The 24,557-nt window shown below is 46.7% G+C and overlaps 2 protein-coding genes across 3 annotated transcripts in view; one reads left to right on the plus strand and one right to left on the minus strand.

Annotated features, from left to right (window-relative positions):
• Positions 1-8,804: 8,804 nt before the first annotated feature.
• Positions 8,805-10,723, plus strand: LOC110310999 (lymphocyte antigen 6D-like). Its single transcript, XM_021184186.2, has 3 exons — positions 8,805-8,856; positions 9,796-9,894; positions 10,539-10,723. Exons 1-3 carry the CDS (start codon positions 8,805-8,807, stop codon positions 10,721-10,723), a joined length of 336 nt encoding a protein of 111 aa, XP_021039845.1.
• A 4,751-nt stretch (positions 10,724-15,474) lies between these two features.
• Positions 15,475-24,557, minus strand: part of LOC110310260 (glycosyl-phosphatidylinositol-anchored molecule-like protein) — a 42,529-nt gene continuing 33,446 nt past the window's right edge. The window contains exons 4-5 of one of the 2 annotated variants that reach the window (XM_085831682.1): positions 20,846-20,964; positions 15,475-17,701 (exon numbers count right to left, since the gene is read on the minus strand). In XM_085831682.1, coding sequence (XP_085687808.1) covers positions 17,684-17,701; positions 20,846-20,964 — 137 coding nt within the window. In that variant the 3' untranslated portion in view covers positions 15,475-17,683. Of the gene's footprint in view, positions 17,702-19,744; positions 19,809-20,845; positions 20,965-24,557 lie in introns of those variants that run through there. The other variant, XM_085831683.1, reaches the window with a different exon arrangement.

A 24,557-nucleotide genomic window follows, 5' to 3' on the forward strand; every position in this document is an offset into this window, starting at 1 on the left:
TTAGAACCCATGTGAAAAGTCAGGTGTAGTGGCATGCATCTATAATCTTAGCTCAGGATGTGGGGCATGGAAGTGGAGACAAGCAGATGTACAAGAGCTCGCTGGGTACAGCCACTATAAGCAATCAGTGAATTCCAGGTTCAGCGACGACGATGACACCATGTCTAAGCAAGGAAAGTACAGAATGATTAGGAAGACACTCCAGGTTGACTTCTGGCTTTCACTGTCATGTGTACACCTATTCCCGTGTAAGCACACACATTAGGACCTGAAAGGATCTAATGTTTACACTGTAGGCTAGTCCTTAGCATAGAGAAAGTTCACGCTGAAAAACAAACAAACCCTGAGGAAAAGATGGCTTCCAGAGCCAACACACTGTTAGATTCAAATGTTAAATTTTCAATCCCCAAATCCCAGGTTTTATAAAGAAACATATATACCATTTGAAGGAACAGCAACAAAAACTTCACAGAAACTTTGCGTGAGAACAGCAAGATGGCAGACACATTAGACACAGACACTATCTTAAAAGTGCTCAGAGATCTGAGGGAAGATGTGGGGAGAACATGAGAAAAGACAAAAGGAGTCAACCTGAGGTGGAGAAGGAAGACTTTGGAAATGGACAGTTGATGTCAGTTAAAGGCAGCTCCAGGGTAAATCAAGACTCCAGTGACTAGACCAAGGACCTGAACAGTGGATTAAAGGTAGGAGAACCAGAGAATCCAAGGCTGCCACCAGACAGACCAAAGACACATTATAGGGCCTTGGAATGAGAAGAATAAGAGAAAGAACTAGAGGCATTGTTAGGAGAAAGGTACCTGAAGAGTCCCCAGTCTGATAAAAGAAAGAATACCAGCATCCAAGAAGTTCAATGGATTCTAAGATGGCCTCACAGAGACCTACACTGAGGCATTAGAGTCAAAACTCTGAAGCTAAAGACCAAGGTAATTTTTTTTTTAATTTTAAATAATTTTTTATTATGTATTTTCCTCAATTACATTTCCAATGCTATCCCAAAAGTCCCCCATATCCTCCCCACCCCACTTCCCTACCCACCCATTCCCATTTTTTTGGCCCTGGCATTCCCCTGTACTGGGGCATATAAAGTTTGTGTGTCCAATGGGCCTCTCTTTCCAGTGATGGCCGACTATTTGATACATATGCAGCTAGAGTCAAGAGCTCCGGGGTACTGGTTAGTTCATAATGTTGTTCCACCTATAGGGTTGCAGATCCCTTTAGCTCCTTGGGTACTTTCTCTAGCTCCTCCACTGGGAGCCCTGTGATCCATCCAATAGCTGACTGTGAGCATCCACTTCTGTGTTTGCTAGGCCCCGGTATAGTCTCACAAGAGACAGCTATATCTGGGTCCTTTCAGCAAAATCTTGCTAGTGTATGCAATGGTGTCAGCGTTTGGAAGCTGAATATGGGGTGGATCCCTGGATATGGCAGTCTCTAGATGGTCCATCCTTTCGTCACAGCTCCAAACTTTGTCTCTGTAACTCCTTCCATGGGTGTTTTGTTCCCAATTCTAAGGAGGGGCACAGTGTACACACTTTGGTCTTCATTCTTCAGACCAAGGGAATTTTAAAGTAGCAGGAGAGAACTATTAAGGGGGTTATTAGAGATATTAGAGGGCTATTAAGGTTTGGTCTGTTGCTATGCATTGTAATGCTAAATTCTGTATCCCAAGGACTGGTGGCCCTGAGTGATCTAGTGTGTCAGTTTTTGTTGTGCAAACCTTGCTCCTTAATGTAAAACTAGTGGTTGAATAAAGATGCCTACAACCTGTAGCTGAGCAGAAGAGAGGTGAGCGGGTCTTCAGTTCCCAGGCTTGAGGTCTGAGGCAGAGACCTCAAGGAGGGAGCGGAGGCGAAGGAAGAAGCCACCATGGGGTAGGTGGGCCATGAGCACATGGCTATGAGGGCCAGCCAGTTGGAGTAGGAGAAGCCCAGGCGGGACATGGCAAGTGATAGCTCATGATTATTGACAGATAAGTAGACAGAATTGCATAGGGGGTTGATATCTGCCCAGCTCTAGTGCTTTAAGGCTTATTATAAGTATAAAGGCCTTCTGTTTTTATTTGGTAGTTAAGTGATCAGCGACGGGGTAGAAAACCCAAATAAATATTTACTACAACAAAGCACACCTCACATACAAGGGTCCATAGTGAGGCAGTTTCCCAGAGATGCTTAGATGCTTTGGAGGCAGAAGGTCAAGTCTACAGATTGCTAAAGTGCTGAGAGAGAGCTGAGACAGAGGGAGGGAGGGAGGGAGGGAGAGAGAGAGAGAGAGAGAGAGACAGAGACAGAGACAGAGAGACAGAGACAGAGAGATAGAGACAGAGAGAGACAGAGAGACAGAGCGAGAGAGACAGAGAGAGGAGAGAGAGAGAGACAGAGAGAGAGAGAGAGAGAGGAGAGAGAGAGAGAGCGAGAGAGAGAGAACTCTAAAGCTTGCCTTCAGTATCCTATTCTTTAGGAATATGAGATAGGAATATGAAGGCATTCCTAGGGACTGGGGGAGGTTGTCACTGCTGGGCCTGCCTTGTAGGAATCAAGCAGCCAAAGGAGTTTGTGTTGGCATGAAAGGACACCATGTGGCAGCCAAAAGCCACAGGAAGAGTAAAAGTCTCATTATAGGCAGTCATGTGGGTAGTTAGGAAGTAACATTAACAGTGGGGTGCCACTCCAGCTTTTCTGTACAGTTCATGAGACTGAGGCACCAGAAGAAAATTATTCTAAAGTTGCCACTATTATAATTAGATTTGCCAATTCACATTTTGTTTTAAACATATGGCAGAAATTAGAGAATTGAAACAATGGTTAATGTATGGTTTAGAGTGGACAGGTGGATATAGTGTAATGCTGTGATACAGATAGCTGGAATGGGCTGAGGATAGATCCCTCCCAAGAGAGAAGGGTTTTACATGCTCCTGATATTGAGTGTATTTGATGCTCAGAGTGTTTGATGTAACCATAAGAAATTGCTACACTGTGTGCTTATATGAGCATCTCTGTGAAAATCAGCTAAACAGAAAGACCACAGTCATCAGGAAATAGGTTCTTAGAGAAGCACATAAAAAGATGGGTAAAAACGAGAAGGTTCTTAGAAAGCACATAACAAAACGAAACATGAAAGCTCATAAGATGTTCCAACTGGTAATTCAAACACATGCTCCACTATGTTCATAGCAGCCTTATTTATAATAGCCAGAAGCTGGAAGAAACCCAGATGTCCCTCAACAGAGGAATGGATACAGAAAATGTGGTACATTTACACAGTGGAGTACTACTCAGCTATTAAAAAAATGAATTTATGAAATTCTTGGACAAATGGATGTATCTGGAGGATATCATCCTTAGTGAGGTAAGCCAATCACAAAAGAAGTCATTAGATATGCACTCAGTGATAGGTGGATATTAGTCCAGAAACTTAGAATACCCAAGATACAATTTGCAAAACACAAGAAAATCAAGAAGAGGGAAGACCAATGGGTGGATACTTCATTCCTCCTTAGAATAGGGAACAAAATACCCATGAAAGGAGTTACAGAGACAAAGTTTGGAGCTAAGACGAAAGGATGGACTATCCAGAGACTGCCCCACCCACAGATCCATCCCATAATCAGCCACCAAACCCAGACACTATTGCATATGCCAGCAAGATTTTGCCGAAGGGACCCTGATATAGCTGTCTCGTATGAGGCTATGCCAGTGCCTGGCAAATACAGAAGTGGATGCTCACAGTCATCTATAAGATGGAACACAGGGCCCCCAATGTAGAAGCTAGAGAAAGCATACAAAGAGCTGAAGGGGTTTGCAACCCTATAGGTGGAACAGCAATATGAACTAACCAGTACCCCCAGAGCTCGTGTTTCTAACTGTAGCAGAAGATGGCCTAGTTGGCCATCATTGGGAAGAGAGACCCCTTGGTATTGCAAACTTTATATGCCCCAATACAGGGGAATGCCAGGGCCAAGAAGTGGGAGTGGGTGGGTAGGGGAGCAGGGTGGGGGAAGGGTATAGGGAACTTTCGGAATAGCATTTGAAATGTATATAAAGAAAATATCTAATAAAATAAAAAAAAGAAAGCTCATTATGAATAGGTTCTGCTGTCAAACTCCCCAGTCAATGAAGGCTGGGCTGGGAGGGTGGCTCAGAGGACAGTGTGCTTGTCATGGACATTGGAGGAGCTGAGATTGGATCTCCTGAGCAGCTGGGTGGGTGTGACACTCCATCTGAAATCCCAGCACTTGGAAGACAGAGACAGGGGATTCCTGGAGCAAACTGGCCGGACGAGTTGTATCAGTGAGCTCTGGGTCCAGTTGAGGGGCCCCGTCTCAGTGAATCAGATAGAGACTGATTGAGGAAGGCTCTTGACGTCAGCTTTGTGTCTCTGTGTGCACAGCAGCTCACATACATGTGCATACACATACACACATGCATAGCATACATTTTGCAAAAAAGAGATGGAAATTGGCAAAATCTGCTTTAAAAATGACCCAACTATTCACTGTCTGTGAGAGACTCACCTTATCTGTCTGTCTGTCTGTCTGTCTGTCTGTCTGTCTGTCTGTCTGTCATCTCTCACAGCAGTTCTCAACTTGTGGGTAGTGACCTATTTGGCAAAGCTCTATCCCCAAAAGTATTTACATTATAATTCACAACAGTAGCAAAATTACAGTTATGAAGTAACAACAAAAATAATGTTGGTGGTCACCACAACATGAGGAACTGTATGAAAGGAGAATAACTGGTCTAGCCTCTATCTATCATCTAACTATCTATTCATTTATCATCTATCAATCATCTATTATCTATCTATCATCTACCTATTATCTATCATCTATCTATTATCTATCATCTATCAATCATCTATTATCTATCATCTATCTATTATCTATCTATCATCTATTATCTATCATCTATCTATTATCTATTTATCATCTATCTATTATCTATCATTTATCTATTATCTATCACCTATCATCTATCTTTCTGTCTGTATGTATTTCTGTCTATCTACCTATCTATTATCTATTTCCTATGTATCTATCCCCCCCCCCCCCGTCTATCTATCATCTGTGTTGATGTCAAATCCTGGGCCTTGTGCATGTTAGAAAAGTCTTTACTACTAAGCCACACCCTCTGACCCCAAATTCTCTTCAGTTACAGAGACACAAACAGGTTAAAAGTGAATGGGCAGAAAAAGAAAAAATGTAGAAAATTATAGGCAGAAGGGAGTCAGATGGCCCCCCTTGACACACAGAAGCAGATCAGAATTAACTCTAGGCAAAGAAGATACACATTAAAGGAGCTACACAGCAAGACAATGTATCGCTGTCAACACTTGAGTACCTAGTAACATACCATCAGAACAGATGTGAACACATGAGCTGCTGCATGAGAGAACAGAAGACAGTCTTGTTAAATAAAACAAGCCAGGCTGCAAAAAGATAAAAGTCATGCTGGAGATGTGGTTCAGTGTGAGTCCACACCTAGCATGCACAAGGCTGTGGGTTTGATGACACTTCTGTATGAAATGGCCACAATGGTATCTTCCAGTGATCCCAACACTGGGGACATAGAGGCAGGAAGTTCAGACATTCAAGACCACCCTTGGCTACATAGTGAGTTCAAGGTTGTCATGGGCTGTCTGAAATCCTTGAGAGACAGTGGAGGAGGAGTGCGGTCCATAGAGAAAGAAAGTGGGAAGGTGGGTCCAAGGGTCTGGAAAAGGTGGTGGGGTTTCAGTGTTTAATGATGACAATTTCAGTCTGGAGAGGTGGAAAACATTCTGTGGATGAACAGGTGGTGATGGTGGCTCCGCATTAATGCCCCTACTGCCACCCAACAGTTTAAAGTAGCTACAAAGATAAGGTTGATTCATGTGTGTTTTTACCACCATAATAAAGTTTTATTAAAAACAAACTTACTACACTGGGCATGGCAGTACACGCCTGTGCTATCTGCTCTTTGGAGGTGGAGGGAGGAAGATCAATTGTTCATGTCTAGCCTGGGCTACAAGACACCAAAACAAAAACACTTCCAGAAAACAGACACACCTTGTCCTAAAGGTGCATCCTTTGGAAGACTACATCAGGTCATAGTGATTCAGAGTCCCAGGGACTACGAGTGTAGTAGGGATGGGCCTGGATCTAACTTTGGAGTACAATTGTAGACTATTATGGTCTACTCACACCGCGCTTGCTGCATGTGAATTTGGGGGAAGTCCAAGGCTGGCATGGAGCCTCCAGAAGTGGGGATGGAACCTGGAAGGCCTCTGTCATCCATTCTGTGGCAGAGCTTAACTCTGTGTGGGGAGCCCTTGCACTTTGGTCATCAACTTCCCCACAGGGCAGAATCTCAATCTGGGCCCACTTCTCAACTGGTCCACTTGGCCAAGTGGACGCCCGATGGTTTAGCCACTTGTGGCAGCTAAGACCACAAATCCAACAGCCTGAAATAATGCTGTGTACTTACTTATGGCTTACACTTCTGAGGTCAAGTGGTGGTCCTTGGGTTACCTCAACAGAGCCACACAGTCCTGTTTCTGGAGGGCAACATCTCTGACCTGCTTCCAGCTTCTAGAAGCTTCTCTGGTGTATCCTCTTCTTGATTCTGTCCTCAGCTTGCACGTCCTGTCTTCTGACCCTCCAGCTTCCTCTCTCTCTCTCTCTCTCTCTCTCTCTCTCTCTCTCTCTCTGTCTCTGTCTCTCTCTGTCTTCCTCTCTTCATGTGGTACTTACACATGTGTGTACATGAACATGTGAGTGCATATATATGGAGACTAGAGGCCAAGGTCAATTGTGTGTCCTATAAACTGTAAACATTCTCTCTCTCTCTCTCTCTCTCTCTCTCTCTCTCTCTCTCTCTGTCTCTGTCTCTCTGTCTCTCTGTCTCTGTCTCTGTCTCTCTCTCTCTGTTTCTCTTTGAGACAGGCTTTCTCACTGGTCTGGAGGTCACTGAGTAGGCTAGACTGACTGCCCCACAAGTCCCACAAGTCCGTCTATCTCTACTCTCCTAATGCTGGGATTATAAGCACATACCACCACGCCCAGCTTCTCACGTGGGTTCTGAGGATGCTTGCAAACACAAAACTCTTCTGACTGAGCCTTCTCCCCAGCCCTCTGCCTCACTCCTGTGAAGGTTCCATAATGACATTTAGGGCTCCCAGCGTCATCTTCCTATGCCTAAATCTTTAGTTTATTCCACTCTCGGAAACAACCCTAGGGTGAGACAGTGTACCTGTATGTTCTAGGCTTGGAATGTACACAGCTCCCGATGTTCTGCAGATATGATGACTTTCTACTATTCTGGGAAGGTTGTCTAGAGGACCAAGACAACAAACAGGCTTTCTAGGCTGGCAGCTATGACTGGTCAAGGTGTTGCCCAAGATCCTTATCAGGAAACTTGTGCCTCATTGGGCTGACCCCTGACTCCTCATTAGTTTAGAGAAGGTAAACGTGACAGCAGAGTGGCAGAGGTCACACAGCTTTCAACTGCAGACTGTTTTGTCTGGGAATTGCTAAGGGCTTGCCACTTCCCTGTGTGCTTGAATGCTGCCCCAGTGCAGGAGGCTGCTGTGCCTGTTGATGGCGGAGGTATGGGTAGGATGTGACCCTGACACTGGTGTTTCCTGAGTCCTGACCAATGTGTCTACCTATGACAGTCTAGGATGGGTACTGTCACTAGCCTGCCTAAATAGTGCTTGGTCCTCAGGAGGGTGATAGCTGTCACTGTGCATAGGGGAGCCAGACAGGAGCATGTGGCACAGAAGGGTGCTTGCTTTATCTTGGAGCCTCAAGTCTGCCATGGAAAAAATTGTTAGTAACAGGCAGACACAGCATCCAGGGGGTGAGAAGCCCTAAACTTCATTGTGACCTGGCTGTTTCCCCTTTCTTTGTTATAATATGGAGACACAATGGATATCTAGAATGCTTTAAGTTGGGAAGAAAGACCAATTTCTACACTTGGGATGCTTAAATATCTTTACAGAACTGAGTCCTGTTCAATCAATGGTCAGCCAGTGGTCACTGACCCCCTTCCACCCCCTGTCTCCCACAATCCCAGTCTGCTGCTTCCAACTCCCCAACTAACTGATGTCCAGTATCCCCAATTTATTGGACCCCAATATCTTCATCTCACCAAAGCTCAGCATCCCAGCCTGATGACCCCCAGCATCCCCAGCCCACCAATGCCAAGCATCCCCAACCCATGGTTCTCCATGGTGTCTCCTTTCTTTTCTGCTTATTGAATGAATATCATTATTGATTCCTTTTCTATCTCCTCACAGGCCATGGAGAGTAACCTCACTGGGCTTGTTGGAGGAGCTGAGGGACCCAAAGAGGCCTTGAGGTCATGAGGGGAAAACGGCATCTATACACCAAGGAGTGGAGCTTTGAGAGGAGCCCCCTTATGGGCTCTTTTATCTGGGACTCCTTGGCTGGTGTGTTTCAACCGTGCCTGGTACTTTTTTTTTAAAGATGGGCAAGGAGCAGACAATGGTTCCTCAGTGAAGACCTGGTTAGAATCAGCGCTGTGCAGCTGACTGGAGTCAGGGTTGGGGGCTTTGTAAGGAGCAGGGGAAAGGGAGGATGGATATGGGAGAGGGTTTGGAGCGCTGGATAAAGAATTCTTGGAGGTATTTACCTCCCAACCACACACCCAGAAATGACACATGTAGGTAGTCAGGAGTGAGAGACGGACCAAGGCCCCACCCACAGAGCAAGAGGGATATAAAGACAGGCTGGTCCAGTGCTAGCTGGACAGAGACACAAGCTCTGCTTGCTCTCATTGCCCAAGATGAGGACTCACCTGCTTTGGTTGTTGCCCCTGATTCTGCTGGGATCCTCTGGTAAGCAAGGAAGTGGGAACCCCTGTCTAGCATCCAGTCCTTGGTTGGCATCCTGAGGTGTGGGGTGACCTGGCTGGATCTGCACAACCCCCCCCCCCCCAGATGATGTGGTCCTGCTGTCCAGAGGAGGTGTTGGCTTAGGGTACCGGACTTGCTGGAGGCCCCACAGTCTAGTCACAGAGTTATTTCATGGGTACCTCCACTCACCTTAAAATTCTTATAGTATATTAACATTCTCTTTCCTCCTCCCCTTCCCATCCCTCTCTCCTTCTCCTTCCTCTCCTCTCCCCCTCCCCTTCCCTTCCTGTCCCTCTCCCCTCCCCCTCCGCTTCCATCCCCATCCCTATCCCCTCCATCTCCATCCCTCTCCCCTTCCCCTTTCCCTCCCTCTTCCCCTGTGTGTATGTGTGTGTGTATGTGAGTGTGTGAGTGTGTGTGTGTGTGTGTACATGTGATCATGCCAAAGTGTGCATGTGGAAGTCAGAAGGCAGCCTGTTGGAACCAATTTTCTTCCACTGTGGATTTTGGAGATTTGAACTCAGGTCTTGAAGCTTGGCAACAAGTGCCTCTATTCACTGGTCCTCCTACTCACCTTTTCCATTAAGCCTAGCCATCCTGCTAGACTTGCTGTCTCTTTTGCAAAGTCTTGTGGAATTAGCATCATTTGCCTGGTGACATTCTGTGACATATGGCCAGCAGCATGGACTGCTGTTTGCTCAGAGTCTTGGTTTTCTGTCCCAGAGTCAGGGCCCTATGTGCTGGCACCTCAGTCTGGCTGCTGGGAGGGAGGTTGTCCACGTGGGTAGCTGGAGAACAGGATGGGCTACTTGGTGGTCAGTGTTTCCTCAGAGCTGGGTCCTGTGCTGTCTGGTGTGGTTATCTGGTGTGAGGAGAGGAAGGACAGTGCCTCTGTCTCTGACCCCAGCTGTGTCTCTCCAGCCCAGGCATTGAAGTGTCATGAATGCAGTGGTACAGAGGACTGCTACAGGCCTAAGACTTGCTCCAGCCAGAGCCTCTACTGCTTGACCAACTGGTATAGTGAGTATCTTGGTCCTAAGTAGGCGGGTCAGGGGACAGAACCTGTGTCTGGTACCTGGGGATGCCAGCTAAGGCAAAGCTTGCTGGTAGAGTTGGGGAAGCCGGGCAGATATGGCCCTGAGAGGTTCCTGCAACTGTTCAGAAAAATGTTTTGGGTATCCAGTCCTCCCTGCAAAATGAAACCCAACACCACTGGCTTAGAAAGAGTGGAAAACCCATTTCCAAATGGGCTACTGTGTGCAGATATACAGGCACATATAACATGCAATTCTAACTGTTGCCAAGAGCACTAGCTACTCAAAAAGGAAAGGAGGAGGTAGGGGAGTGGGTAACCCTAGTCATATTCCTGAGCCCCGATCCTGGGTCCCGCATTGAGTCAATTCTCATCATACTCTGAACCTTGATCCTGGTCACATTCTGAGCCTGGATCTTCATGACTCTGAGCCCTGACCCTGGTTACATACTAAGCCTTAATCCTGGCCACATCCTGAGCCCTGAACCTGGTTATCTCCTGAGTTTAACCCTACTGACATCTAGCTGTCTGACCCTTTGAACTGGAGGCTGCAGGTGACCTGGGTTTGCTGACGGGGCCAGGAGTGGGTTTTACAGGACTCAGTAAATGACCCTCTTCCCTCTGTTTCCAGCACCGCCAGGCCAGCAAACGACCGTGACAAAAACATGTGCATTTACCTGCCCTGACATTAATCACGTCACAGCCAACTCCAAGTCCTCCTGCTGCAACACGGACCTCTGCAATAGTGCCAGGAGCCTCCACGTCAGCTGGGGACTGCTGGCCCTCGGCCTCTGCTATATCTATCTCAGCCAGTAGGTGCCGAGTTCCCACAGGGGCTTACAAGCTGCAGAGTTAAGAGTTGGAGTTTGGTGCCATCATGCAACTGGAATGTGTAGCCATAGGTGGGGCACTTCTTGAACTCCAATCAGAAGGACTCCAAGAGGCAACCTCACAGATGTGGCTGATAGAGACCGTGGCCCCTGTCCAGAGTGCTGCATTCAGAACTCTTGTCTGAGAGGCAGGTGGATTTCTGAGTTCGAGGCCAGCCTGGTCTACAAAGTGAGTTCCAGGACAGCCAGGGCTACACAGAGAAACCCTGTCTCGAAAAACAAAACAAAACAAAACAAAACAAAACAAAACAAAACCAAACCAAAAAACCAAAAAAAAAAAAAAAACCAGAACTCTTGTCTGCAAGCTGGTCATCTGCTGGCCCCCAAGAGCTGGTTCGAGGAAGCTGTCACCTGTTAGTGGGGGCTGAGGTAGGCCCCTCAGGAGGCCCAACAAGCTATTTTGGCCTGACTTTTTTCCCCCACACATCCCATGGCTCCCTCTAACTACCTCAGAGGAACTGAACCACTTCAAAAGAGTTGAGCTTCATTGCATCCGTACCTGCTGACTGGTGGCCCAGTAGTGAAGTGTGCTGCTTTAACCTGAATTCAAAGACGCTTGACAAATGGAAACCCTATGGAGAGGCCTCCCTTCTGGCTGTGGGGTAAGGGCAGATGCTGGGACAGATTAGCTTGAATAAGGTGTGGGTCAGACTGGTTTCAGCTAGATTGTTGCACGTGACGCCAGCCATGTAGCCTACACTCTGAGCATACCTCACTCCTGGGGTGGATCCTGAGGATTCTATCCTGAGACAACACCAATCTCCTCAGGACTTCAGGAGCCCCTGTGAACTCCAGTCTATTCTGGAGCAAAGAGCATTCAGAACTGTCCAGCTGTGAGTGAAGCCTGAAGCATTTCCTCTCTTCACTGCTTGTGGTCCAGCTCCAGGACTCCATCAGTCAGCCCTAGGGATCGTAAATCCTCCATCAAAGAGAAGCTGTCCCCGTTCAGTGCGTGCGTGCCTCCCTCCTCATCTCCAAAAGCCTGGCCAACACCTTGCCCCAGTGAAGAGAATGGATCTGGGAATTAGATTCTAAGTTGGCAGCAGTTTTGGTGGGTGACTACATTGGTTGGATTCTCCCTAACTCTCCAGAGCCAGGCCTGACCGAAAGGCTCCTACATGGCATTGTTCCCTCCTTCTTACACAAGGGTGTATTGTGAGGCCCTGGGAACCAAGAGAGGGCCGAACTCAGGTGACCGCCTGCTTGTCACCTCAGCGAGTGTCAAAGAGCAGTACTAGTTAATGAAGGCAGATAGGCTGCTCCTGGACACAGGATTGGTCAGGAAGGGCAAGCTGGTGGATGAGCTCAGATCCTTACTTGGTGCAGGTCCCAAGGGCCCTAGAGAACAACAGCCTTCTGCTGAAGAGCAGTGCTTGGAACTGAAATTTGGTGGACTGGAGTTTCTTTTTTTTTTTTCATAAAAGTTTACTCAAACTTATTTGAGAATAAATCTCCTTTTTAAACTGAATTGAATAGGACTAGTGTTTCTTATTTTTTCTCTTTCTTTTATTAGGTATTTTCTTCATTTACATTTCCAATGCTATCCCAAAAGTCCCCCCATAGCCCCCACACTCCCACTTCTTGGCCCTGGCATACCCGTGTACTGAGGCATATAGAGTTAGCAAGACCGATGGGCCTCTCTTTCCAATGATGACTGACTAGGCCATCTTCTGCTACATATGCAGCTAGAGACACAAGCTCTGGGGGTACTGATTAGTTCATATTGTTGTTCCACCTATAGGGTTGCAGACTCCTTTAGCTCATTGGGTACTTTCTCTAGCTCCTCCACTGGGAGCCCTGTGATCCATCCAATAGCTGACTGTGAGCATCCACTTCTGTGTTTGCCAGGCCCCGGCATAGCCTCACAAAAGACAGCTATATCTGGGTCCTTTCAGCAAAATCTTGTTAGTGTATGCAATGGTGTCAGCGTTTGGAGGCTGATTATGGGATGGATCTCCGGGTATGGCAGTCTCTAGATGGTCCATCCTTTCGTCTCAGCTCCAAACTTTTAGATTGGAGTTTCTTGATGAGACCAGAGGACCCCAAGAGAGGGACAGTCACCAGATGAGAGCAGAGCATGCAAGACAGTGTGTGAAACTGCGTGAGGGGCCTTGCCGCTATTGAAATGGAGATCTCCATGAGTGCCCTGTCTGGTTTCTAAACTCCCCAGGTCAGTGGACTGCTTGAGCAGGGATCTTGTTAGTCACGCTTCACGCAGAATCCAGGATTTCACTGGCTTTCTTGGTAGTGTGCATGTGCTGGGGACCCTCTGCTGCTGAGATTCCCACACCCAGCGCTGACACCACAGAGGTCTGGAGACCGCCTGGGTCAGGGGCTGCTGTTCCACAGGCTCCAGAGGCCCTGAAAATTTTAGTTTATTACAGTGTCCATCCTTCCAGTATCCACTCCAAAATGGTTTTCCATGCTGTAGGTCCCCATCCCTCAGACCCAACCTGGAAGGGGTTACCCTCTGCTGCCACTCACGCCTGTGTCCTCAGGTATGGGCTCTAATTTTTCTGGACTTTCCACTTGCTTATCAGTAAAACGAGAACACAAGGCTTTGTGTTAAAAGGGTAGAAATAACAAACTAAGGCCCAAGATGGTTCAGATGGTAAAGTGCTTGCTTTGCATTATAAGAATCCCTGGCTTCCACCCTCAGGGTCAAGGGAACATTATGGCTCTGTCTGTAACCTCAGCATTTGGGAAGTGGAGGCAGGAGGGTCAGAAGGTCAAGGACGTCTTTGGCTTGATAGAAAGTTTGAACCTAGGGGGGTAGATCAACCTGGGAGATAAGAGACCGTCTCTAAATAAACAAAGAAATAAACTATGCTATAGTCTCATTTTGTCTAATTTATAAAACTGTCTAATAATGTTTTGTTGTTGTTGTTGTTGTTATGATAGTGTATTTCCCAACTACTGATAAGATCTTTGCAGCATCACTTTGCAGATTAAGGGAAGCCATGAGGACCAGAGAGGTTGAACCACAGGCACGGGCTCACTGACCACCCTGGGTGTGCACGGTGTGCAGAGCCATGCGTTAGAGGGTTAACACGGGTGATGCTGCTCAAACACTACAGGCCAAAGGGATCTTTCAGTGCAGATGGAGATTCTGATTGTCCAAGGAGAGGAGCTCGTTTGAGCGACTGATGCCATCCGAGCGAGCTGCCATCAGTCACTGCCTGACTTCTGTCCAGCGTGTCCCTCTCTTATCAACCAGTATCTGTGTGAGTCAGCAAAATTGATTTCTCAGTTCTCCTGAATTTCCTGTTCCTTATCTTATCTGTGATTATTTTTCTCTTCTTTGTAAAAGCAACTTCAGAGGGTTCTTAGGATGAAGGTCTTCTGATTGCCAAACTGATGTCGTCATTTGCTGTTTGAAATGTCTCTTGCATGGACACTGAGCTGAATTTACAATGGTCAGGTTAATAGCCGTGTCCCCTTTGTACATTTCTTGTATTATGCCATCATCTGTTGACATTTAATGGCCCTGCTAAGGCATAATTTAAGTCATTTAAGTCTAAAAGCCGTAAAAGCTGTTGTCCTGTGGGCTCTTAATACATTTTTTCATTATTGGCCTTCTGTGCAGAAACTACGAGGATGCTAGCTTTTATACACAAATGCTCCTGGATTTGGGAAAGTCACCTAATTCAAGGCCCACATTATATTGACAATGTTGGCTTGCTCAGGTCAGTTACTGAATCTCGAACTGAAGTGAAGAATAGAATGGGGCCTGGGTATGTTCACACTGTCACAACATCAAGACATTATAGACCCAAATGTTCTGAGTCAGGGACTTCCGGGCATTGTGTCTGTTGTGTATTTGAAAAAAGATAGGCAGGGCAACCACACATACACCTGTGTCACTTCGTTTACTGCACCGTGAGCAATAGTTCCTCTGAATGTTTCCACAGAGTCACCCTTCCTGATGTCTGACCTACAGGATGGGTGGTGGCACTGAACCTCCAAGAGTCCTGCTCTTGCCACAAGCAATTGTATCATGTCTACATCTGACGTTACTAAAATAGTTAGGCTATGTATGCGAGCATACCTTCTTGTAGCTTAGGTTGACAGTAGATAGTCACCCTGAAAGGTGACATACGACACTGGAATGTGGTGTGTTATCTCTATTCCTGGGGGATGGGAGAACACAGGCTGGTAACAGGAAGAGAGAGATCATGGTCTGGGAAGTATCCCTGACCCAGATCTAGTTCATGTGAAACTTCAGGTGACCCCAGCCTGTCATATCATATCTGAAGCAAGTAGTCTACCATGGACATTGTAGCACCTGCCACCTGAGGGTTGTAGCACTGGGAAGCATTGGGAAGAGGACAGCAGCTCATGGTTCCAGGCTGAGCGACTCCTGTGCAATTCTGTCCCAAGCTCCAAACATGAACTCCTGAGCTGAAGTTACAACTTCAGGGTTGCCAGCACAGAGGCTCCCAAGGCTCCATACAGACCTGAGCCCTGGGATTCCAAGGCAGGCCCAGAAGAGTCACCCCCTCTCTTACACGTGTTGCAGCTGTCTTGAGGCCTCTTCCCCCAACCCCACCCCCATCCTTCCTTCCTGGAGCCTGGCTTCAATGCCTCAGGTAATACATTAAGAGTATGAGGAAATGCATACCTCTGGAATCTCAGTTAAACCTCTGTTTTGTTGTTGTTGTTTTGCCTCTGGTACTCAAGCCAAACCGTCGAGACCAGCCCCTCAGAGTGTCATTAACAGGAACAGGGCAGCTCATAGGGGAAGGATTGGTCCCTTATGTCTGTATTTTTGAGACAGTTTGATTTGCTCACAAGGGAGACTGATTTTTATTTTGAGATCTCTGTTTGAAAAAAATGGTTGATTTCATTGAATGCTCTATGGCAGAATTCTCAATACCCTGGGCAAGCGTTAACACTACCCTTTCATCATTGAATTCCTCCTCTGGATTGTTCTGGTCAGTGCCCTGAATGGAGTGTCACATTTTCAGTCTGGCCCGGGAAAAGACCAAGGCAGCAAGGATAAGGATGTCTGCTGTTAACCAGAGAGTTCCTAATACTTCCTTCCTTAGGTCTCAGAGAGAAGAGCATTCTGTCCAGAAAGACAGGTAACTGCCCTTACACAAGCTTAAGGCTTATTCACTTCACTAGTTAGGATTTTTTTTTTTTTTTGAGACAGGTTCTCAATTGACCTGGAATTTATGACAAAGCTCAGGATGGCCTGGAGTTTGCAGGAATCTGTCTATCTTAGCCTTCTGAATGCTGACATTACAGTCACGAGCCACCCTGTGGTGGTTTGAATAGGTATGGTCCCTCATAGACCCATGTGTTTGAATGCTTGGCCCACAGGGAGCTGCACTATTAGTAGGCGTGGCCTCATTGGAGTGTGTGTTGCCTTGTTGGAGGAAGCGTATCACTGTGGAGGTGGGCCTTGAAGTCTTCTATATGCACAAGTTATGCCCAGTAAGGCTCAGTCTCCTGCTGCCTATGAATCAAGATGTAGAACTCAGCTCCTCCAGCACCTGCCTGCACGCTGCCAATGCTTCCCACCATGATGATAATGGACTAAACCTCTGAAACTATAAGCCAGCCCCAATTGAATGTTTTTCTTTTATAAGAGCTGCTTTGGTAATGGGGTCTCCTCACAGCAATAAAACTCTAAGATCCTCCCTTCCCCAAGCCAAGTAGTTCATATGGCTCTGGCAGAAGCACTCTTTAGAGAAGTGGAAAAAACAGATAGAGATGCTGAAGAGGAGGAAAAGTTCCTATCCACACGACCCAGGTACCAGATGCTGGAAGCTAGAGAATTGGGGCTACAGAGCCAAGTGTTTGATGGAACCCCTGGGCACCCACAGTTTCCTCTAATGACCCAGATTGCCAGTCTCCTTATGGGTGAGCTGTGAAGGGCCATGGAATGTGACTCAGAAACCCTCCAGGATTAGGCAGGGATTGTGCAAGAAGCTAAAGTTGGGGAGAACAGACATTCTGAGACAGGAGAGATGAGCTGGCTGCTCTGCCACCCCAAGGACGTACAAAGAATCCAGGCTGCATGGATCTGCCAAGATTACCCCGCATCTCATATTGGCTGAGGCCCACAGCAGACATGCCATGTATTGCAGCCCACAGAAGATCCATGACAGTTCTCTACACCCCTCTCCTCCGCCATCCCTCAGGAAAGGGTGGGGAGTGGGGAGCTGGTAACTTGAGTCAAGAGCACAGCCGGATCATGACTGTTCCTGGCTAACACAAGCACCCTGGCGCTGCTGGACTCTAGCACTGTGCCTGGGATTCTCTCATCCAAACCCCCCCCCCCACACACACACCCCGTTCTTCCTGGTTATGCACTCTTTGAATGGAGAAATTTCCTGTTCTCTCTGCCCATAGGACTCTTCCATTCTAACTCCTTGGCAGCTCCATTTTTCTCTCCTTACATTTGGGTGGAGTTAACCTCCCCTGCACTCTCCTTTTTAGCCTCAGGGGTCTCTGAGCAGCAGGGCCTCACTGTAGCAGCAGCAGCAGCAGCAGCAGCAGCAGCAGCAAGACACACAGGCAAGAGTTCTACATGCTGTAAGGGATTTCATCAGGACCTCTGCTGGGGTGTCCTGAGCCCCTGTGCCACTTGGGAAGTATCTCAACTTGAGTCCAGACAGTCCTAAGGGATGCAGATGTGTGAACCAAATATCAAAGGGAATCCTTTCTGATTGGGGCCATAGCGGCCCACAGGAAGTGCAGCTCCTGAGCGCCTCCAGGTGGAGGTCTGGGGTAGTGCGTCTTCTGGGCCTGCCTTGGAATCCCAGGGCTCAGGTCTGTATGGAGCCTTGGGAGCCTCTGTGCTGGCAACCCTGGTGGAGAAGCCAGTAAGTAGCATCCCTCCACGGTGGTTTCCGTTTCACTTCCTGCTGTGACTTCTTCAACACTGGATTGTGAGCTGGAAAAATAAATGGAAATACATTTTTCTTCCCCTACGTTGTTTTCGGTCAGAGTGTTTTATCACAGCGACAGAAAGGAAACTAGAAAGCACGCCTAAAAACACAGATAAATAATTAAAGCTAAAGGTTACAAAGGAGGAGCTTTTCTGGTAATAAAAGCGGTCAGGACAAACTGTCTAGAGCCATGGATCGGGGAGCCATAACAGAGGTAAAACAAAACCAGGACGAAGCCCATTTAGTAGTTTTAGAGAGCTCCCTAAATATATATACATACACACATATATGCATATACAATATACATATGTATACATATACATATATTAAAAGAGCTTGTAATAGGAGCACAATACCCTAACTAGACACCACATGCTACCAAATAAAAACCTCAGTACCAGAAGTAGGCTACCACTTTTTGAGTTTTTGAGCAGTGGAGCCCCATAGACACCCCAAACATTACAGACTATTGCCAATGCTATTTTTTCCATCCAGAACTTTGCAGTAAGTAGCAGCAGCAGCAGCAGCAGCAGCAGCAGCAACAACAGAGACATCAAATGCATGTCAGGAGGGAGGCCAAGCAAGCAAATGGGGAGAAAAATAAAGGTTCTTCCAAAATACTTTTTATCTGAATGTGGGTTAGTTCCTGGTATCCACATGGTAGCTCTCAACCACCCACAGCTCTGATTCCAAGGGAGCTTATACCCTGACCTCCAAGGACTCAAGGCACACATGTGGTGTGCGCGCGCGCACACACACACACACACACACACCAGGCAAAACACTCGTACATATAAAATAAATATTTTTCAAGAGGGGATGGGAAATGGTGCTAATTTCAAAGATGTGAGGAGAAAGACTACTGGCTCACATCATCATGGCTAAACTAATTAAAGCAAGCAATTAATTAAAGCAGGCTTTTTAATTTGGGTACATGGGCTGCCGCCCCCCTAAGGCGGGGTCTAAGGGGTCAGCATTAGATGTGAGGAAGACAAGGTTTTTGTAGCTTAGGGATAGAGGGTTTCCAAATGGGGGATTTGGTGGGTAAGACAGGTGGGGTTTCAGGAGTAGAACACTAGCGCAACAAATTGGTTCCTCCTGGAGCAAAGACACAGTTGCAAGGTAGACATAACGAGGTAGTCATAACAGCAGGTAGTCGTACCAAGGCAGTCGTGAATGGTCAGAAAACCTTTTGAAACAAAGGTAAGGTTGCAAGATGGCTATCCATGACTTGTTTTTTGTTTTTGTTTTGGTTTTGGTTTTTCAAGACAGGGTTTCTTTGTGTAGTCCTGGCTGTCCTGGAACTCACTCTGTAGACCAGGCTGGCCTTGAACTCAGAAATCCACCTGCCTCTGCCTCCCAAGTGCTGGGATTAAAGGCATGTGGCACCACCACCCGGCTAAAAGCTTATTTTTATGTATATGAGTACACTGCAGCTGTCTCCAGACACACCAGAAGAGGGCATCCAATCCCATTACAGATGGTTGTGAGTCACCATGTGGTTGCTGGGAATTGAACTCAGGACCTCTGGAAGAGCAATCAGTGCTCCTAACCTCTGAACCGTTTCTCCAGCTCTCCATGCCTTTTTAAAGCAAAGGCATGATTGCCATTCCTGGAACAGTGTCCAACTGAATCATTTGTAGTTGAGGTTACAGGTGCGACGGAGCCCAACCCTTGAGAAACAGAGGTTTAATCATAAACTGGAATGAGCCTAGTTTGTCTTTATTATAAGATGGCTTTGAAGCCTGAAATGGAGGCAGGTTGGTTCTTCAGTGGCTCATGTCGTAATAGCACATTGTCATTCAAACCTGATGACCTGAGTCCAGTCTCTGGATCTCAGTGACATGAGAGAACTGACTCTTGAAAGTTGACCTTTGGTCTCTACACATGCACTGTGGCACAAGAGCCTACATAGACATTCAATAAAATAAATAATAATAAAAATTTTGAAGTTTATTTTTCTAATCAGTCTTAGCTAAAATGGAAACAACACAAGTTTACCCCTGGACTCATTTGGTAAACAGGTTCAGAGGTTCAGTCCATTATCATCACGGTGGGAAGCATGGCAGCATGCAGGCAGACATGGTGCTGGAGCAGCTGAGAGGTCTACATCTTGATTGGGAGATAACCAGGAGGAGACTGAATATGTTTCACATTGAGTGTAGCTTGAATATTTAATGACCTCAAAGTCCCAGCTCCACAGTGTCACACGTCCTCTAACAAGGCCATACCTCCTTTGATAAGGTCACACCTTCTAATAGTGCCACTCCCTACAGGCCAAGCATATTCAAACCAACACAGTGTCTGTCTCTCTCTGTGTGTGTCTGTGTCTGTGTGTATGTGTGTTTGTGTGTGTGCCTGTGTCTCTTTCTGTGTGTGTTTCTGTATCTGTGTCTGTGTTAATGTGTCTAAGTCTGTGTGTCTTTGTGTATGTGTCTGCATTTGTGTGAGTGTGTCTGCGTGTCTATGTCTGTGTATGTCAGTGTGTGAGTGTGTGTCTGTTAGAGTCTTTGCGTGTTTTTCTCTCTCTGTGTGAGTCTTTGTCTGTGTCTGCATGAATGTATCTGTGTGTGGGTTGGATATGTGACTATAGGGGCCTGAATTAGTCAGAAGACGAAGTTGGGTCCCTCGAGTTAGTCACAGGCAGTTTCAAGCTGCCTGATATGGGTGCTGGGACTTTAACTTGAGTTCTTTGCAAGAACAGACCATTTTTGTTTGTTTGTTTGTTTGTTTGTTTGTTTCTGAGACAGGGTTTCTCTGTATAGAGAACAGTACATTTTTAATTGCTGAGCCATTTCTATCACCCCTAAGAAAAGAGTTTAAAGCAGAGTTAGGATGGAGCAGCTTTATCCACAAATTTCATGCATATTGACTCTAGTTAGAATGCAATTTTTAGGCATATTTACTCTAATTAGAACATGCATTTTTGTTTTTTAAACAAAGGCTCATAGAAGATATGGTCATCCCCCTGTGCACTAATGGAAAATAGTAGGTCTTTTACAGGTTGGGGCCTTGCAGGAGGAACTTATGTCACGTTGGGAGTGTGACATTCAAAGGATCCAGTCCCTTCTTGTCTCTCTCTTTTACTTCCTGGATGCTGTGAGGCGAGAAGTTTCCTCTCATGCACATTCTAACCACAACATACTCACCACTGTCCAAAAGCGATGAAGAAGCCACAAGTCCAAGCAAAGCCTTTCTCTTCGTAAGTTCTTTGTCATTTTGTCATAGTAGCAGAACTCTTGACTAACATTATCCTTCATGAAAGGACCTATAAGGGCCGTGAAAACCTTAATGTTTAAACTTGTCTTATTTTATCAGAAATATAATATGTTAAAGAACAAAACCAGCTGGGTGGTGGTAGCACACACCTTCAATTCTAGCACTTGGAAGACAGAGGCAGGAAGATCTCTGAGTTTGAGGTTAGCCTGGTCTGCATAGTAAGTTCAAGGACAGCCAGGGCTTCACAGAAAAACCCTATCTCAAAAACCAAAATCCAACCAACCAATCAACCAACTGTGTGCCCCTCACCAAATAGTGCTTTAAAAGACAAAACGAAACTCCCTACACCTAAGTATATAGCATTTAAACTGCACCAAACATAAAGAAAATAGCAATAATAAATCAGAGTAACAAAAATCTGGACTGTGCAGGAGAAAAACATCATGTCTAGTGTCTTAGAAAGTCACCAGAAAGAAGCATTTAAAAAATTGAGAGGAAAACCCCTGAGACAAGGAATTCTGTATTCCACATAATCATGTTTCAGCGGGGAGGGGGAGGGGCAGGGGAGAAGGTTCTGTTGGTGAACTGCCTGCCACACAAAGGATGAAAAGTGACTTTGATGCACAGTGCCCATGTAAAGCCAGGTGTGGAACACATCTGTAATCCCAGCCTAGAAAGGCAGACAGGAGGAGCCCTGGGGTTTGCTGGTCAGCAAGCTAGTTAAGTTGGTGAGTTTCAGGTTCAGCAAGAGACTGTCTGGGAAAACCACATGGAAAGTGACTGAAGAAGACACCCATTGTTGACCACAGGCCCAGAACAGAGTTCTCCTTGCTAATGAGGTACCTAGAGGCCCCGAGGGTTTCACCAATAAGCTTCCCTTCCCAGACATTCTTCCCTGCAAAAGGTATTTAATCTCGGGTCCACCCTGAGAGGTACGGTACATATCCATTTTCCTGAATGAACAACCAATAAATAGTTTGGAACCAAGGACTGTATCTTTCATGGAGAACCACTATGGGGAATATGGAGGGGGCCTTTTATTACCAAGCTGCAGCCTAAGCCTCTGGGCTCCCAGCCATAATCACTGCCAAACCTAGGACCTTCGCCGATGAGCAAAGCTGGAGCTCCAGTTCCCCACTTCCCCACCCTGGGCTAGCTGCAGTCCCCAGCCCATGGCCCTCTACTCTGGGAGCACCCGGTCCTGGCCTCATCGAGTAAAGACTTCGAGCACCAGGAGTCTTCATTCATTTTTGGATGAGAACTCAGATGCGGCTACTCTGGAAGACATGCTCAAGACAGGCTACAGCCTGCAAGCGCACACCTTGGTGTTTACTCAAATGAACTGCAAGTCGGATTCACAAAAGAGGTTGCTGGTAGAGAACCCTGGTTCTCAAACTTGAGAGAAGTCAAGGTGTTCTTTTGTTGGTAGACAGAGAAACCCTGTCTTAGGCAGAACCTGGGGTGTTCGTTTGTTCTAAAAGGAAATGATGGGTCCACCAAAGAAAACCCAAATGACTATGAGAAAGAAGTCAATGTGAAAGTCTACAAGGTATATGGCTGAACACTATGAGAGAAGAAGACAGGGAGAGAGGCCTGGGATGGTCTGCTTGGTGACACACGTGCCTCGCAAGCAGGAACATCTGAATTCAATTTCCAGAGCCTGTATTTTTAAAAAGCCCAGCATCAGGCTGGAGAGATGGCTCTATGGTTAAGAGCCCTTACTGCTCTTCTAGAGCACACAGGCTGGAGAGATGGCTCTATGGTTAAGAGCCCTTACTGCTCTTCTAGAGCACACAGGCTGGAGAGATGGCTCTATGGTTAAGAGCCCTTACTGCGCTTCTAGAGCACACAAGTTCAGTTCCCAGCGTGCACATCAGGGAGCTGCCCACCCCCACCCCACACCCCCACTCCTCACTCCTCCACCATCCCACCCCAACCCCCCACCCTTCTAGCCCCTTCTATGACATGAGCTCCAGGAGTAACCTGGCACCCCTACCCTCTGCTCTACCCTCTTCACATGCACGTACACACACACACATATATACACAGTTAAACACAATAAACTAAGCCTCGTTTTTTTGTTTTTTTTTTAAAAGATTTATTTATTTATTATATGTAAGTACACTGTAGCTGTCTTCAGACACTCCAGAAGAGGGCACCAGATCTCGTTACGGATGGTTGTAAGCCACCATGTGGTTGCTGGGATTTGAACTCTGGACCTTTGGAAGAGCAGTCGGGTGCTCTTACCCACTGAGCCATCTCACCAGCCCTAAGCCTCGTTTTTTAAAAGCCCAGTATGGGGCATGTACTTTAATTCCAATGCTGGGGAGGTAGAGACAGTGGGTCTTTGGGGCTCACTGGCTAGCTAGCCCCTCTGTCTTGGCAAATTTCAGGCCAGTGAGAGATTCCTGTTCAAAAAGAGAAAGAAAAAGGTAGGTGGTGTGTGTAGAATGATTACCAAAGTTGTCTCTTGGCCTCTACATTCACACACACACCATGCATATAGACATGCACACACACACTCACAAACACATGCACATACTTGGGCACACACCACACATGCATACACTTGCACACACACACTCCCACACACCCTCCCCCCAACACAGACACCCATACACACACACACACACACACACACACAGAGGCACACATGCACACATATACCCCCACTGCACAATGCCATTGACATGCACACACAAATACATGCACATACACACTCACGAACAAGTTTAAAGGGGGAAAATGTGGGTGAGAAGAAAGGTCAGTGGTCACCAGAGATGTGTGACAGGGCATGAACAGGCAGAGGTGGACATCTAAGAGATGAAGGCATCCTGTGTGAGGCTCCCATGGTGCCTCTACGGGTGTCAACCCCACAGCATGTTGAGCGCCAAACCCCTGTGGAAGCTGAGGCCATGGAATGATGAAAATATGTCAGGCTGGGTTTGTCGACTATGAAGAGCAGCACCGCTGGGCTGACAGTGGGAGGCTATGCCTGGGGGAGGTGCTTTCGTGGGACTTCTCTGTACTTTCTGATCCTTTTTTTTTTCCTCCAATAAACCCAAATAGTTCTTAAGGAAAGGTCTAGAAGTCCCTTCTCTCGTCATAGTTCCCCATCATGCCAAACAGATCATCAGCTTCGTTTTAGGCAATTCTCTAAAGATCTACACTACCACATGAATGTTCCCAATACCCCTTGTACTCTGACCTGCTAACACTATTTGTATAACTAGTGAGAGAATGAATGGACATATTCCAGGGGCTGTGTTGCTGTGAGTCCTGAGAGTTCTCTCTAGGTGTGGAAGGTGAGGAGTCTAGGCAAGGTCTATCTCCTCCTCATAAAGTCCCACTGGCAAGTCAAGGTAGGAGCTTACCAAAGTTTACCCCCAGGGAACTAATGAGTTTATTAGACTTACAGAGCAATGGGTGAGGGCTTTTGGGGCAGGAGCATAAATGACCTTAAAGAAGCTACCTTGGGAGGTCTGCACCCAGCTGGGATGCTGGCCTCCCCCATGGCTGTGAAGATGGAAGCCCTCTCCTAACTCTTCCTCTCATATGGACTCTGGCCTCTCTCAGAGACCCTGAGGCCATGTTCAATTAGGGAAGAGTGGCATGCAGTGGGTTTGGAGGGGTGATGGGATA

The sequence above is a fragment of the Mus caroli genome, unplaced genomic scaffold, assembly GCF_978045245.1.
Source record: "Mus caroli unplaced genomic scaffold, Mus_caroli_1 scaffold_16, whole genome shotgun sequence".
Taxonomy (NCBI): Eukaryota; Metazoa; Chordata; class Mammalia; order Rodentia; family Muridae; genus Mus; species Mus caroli.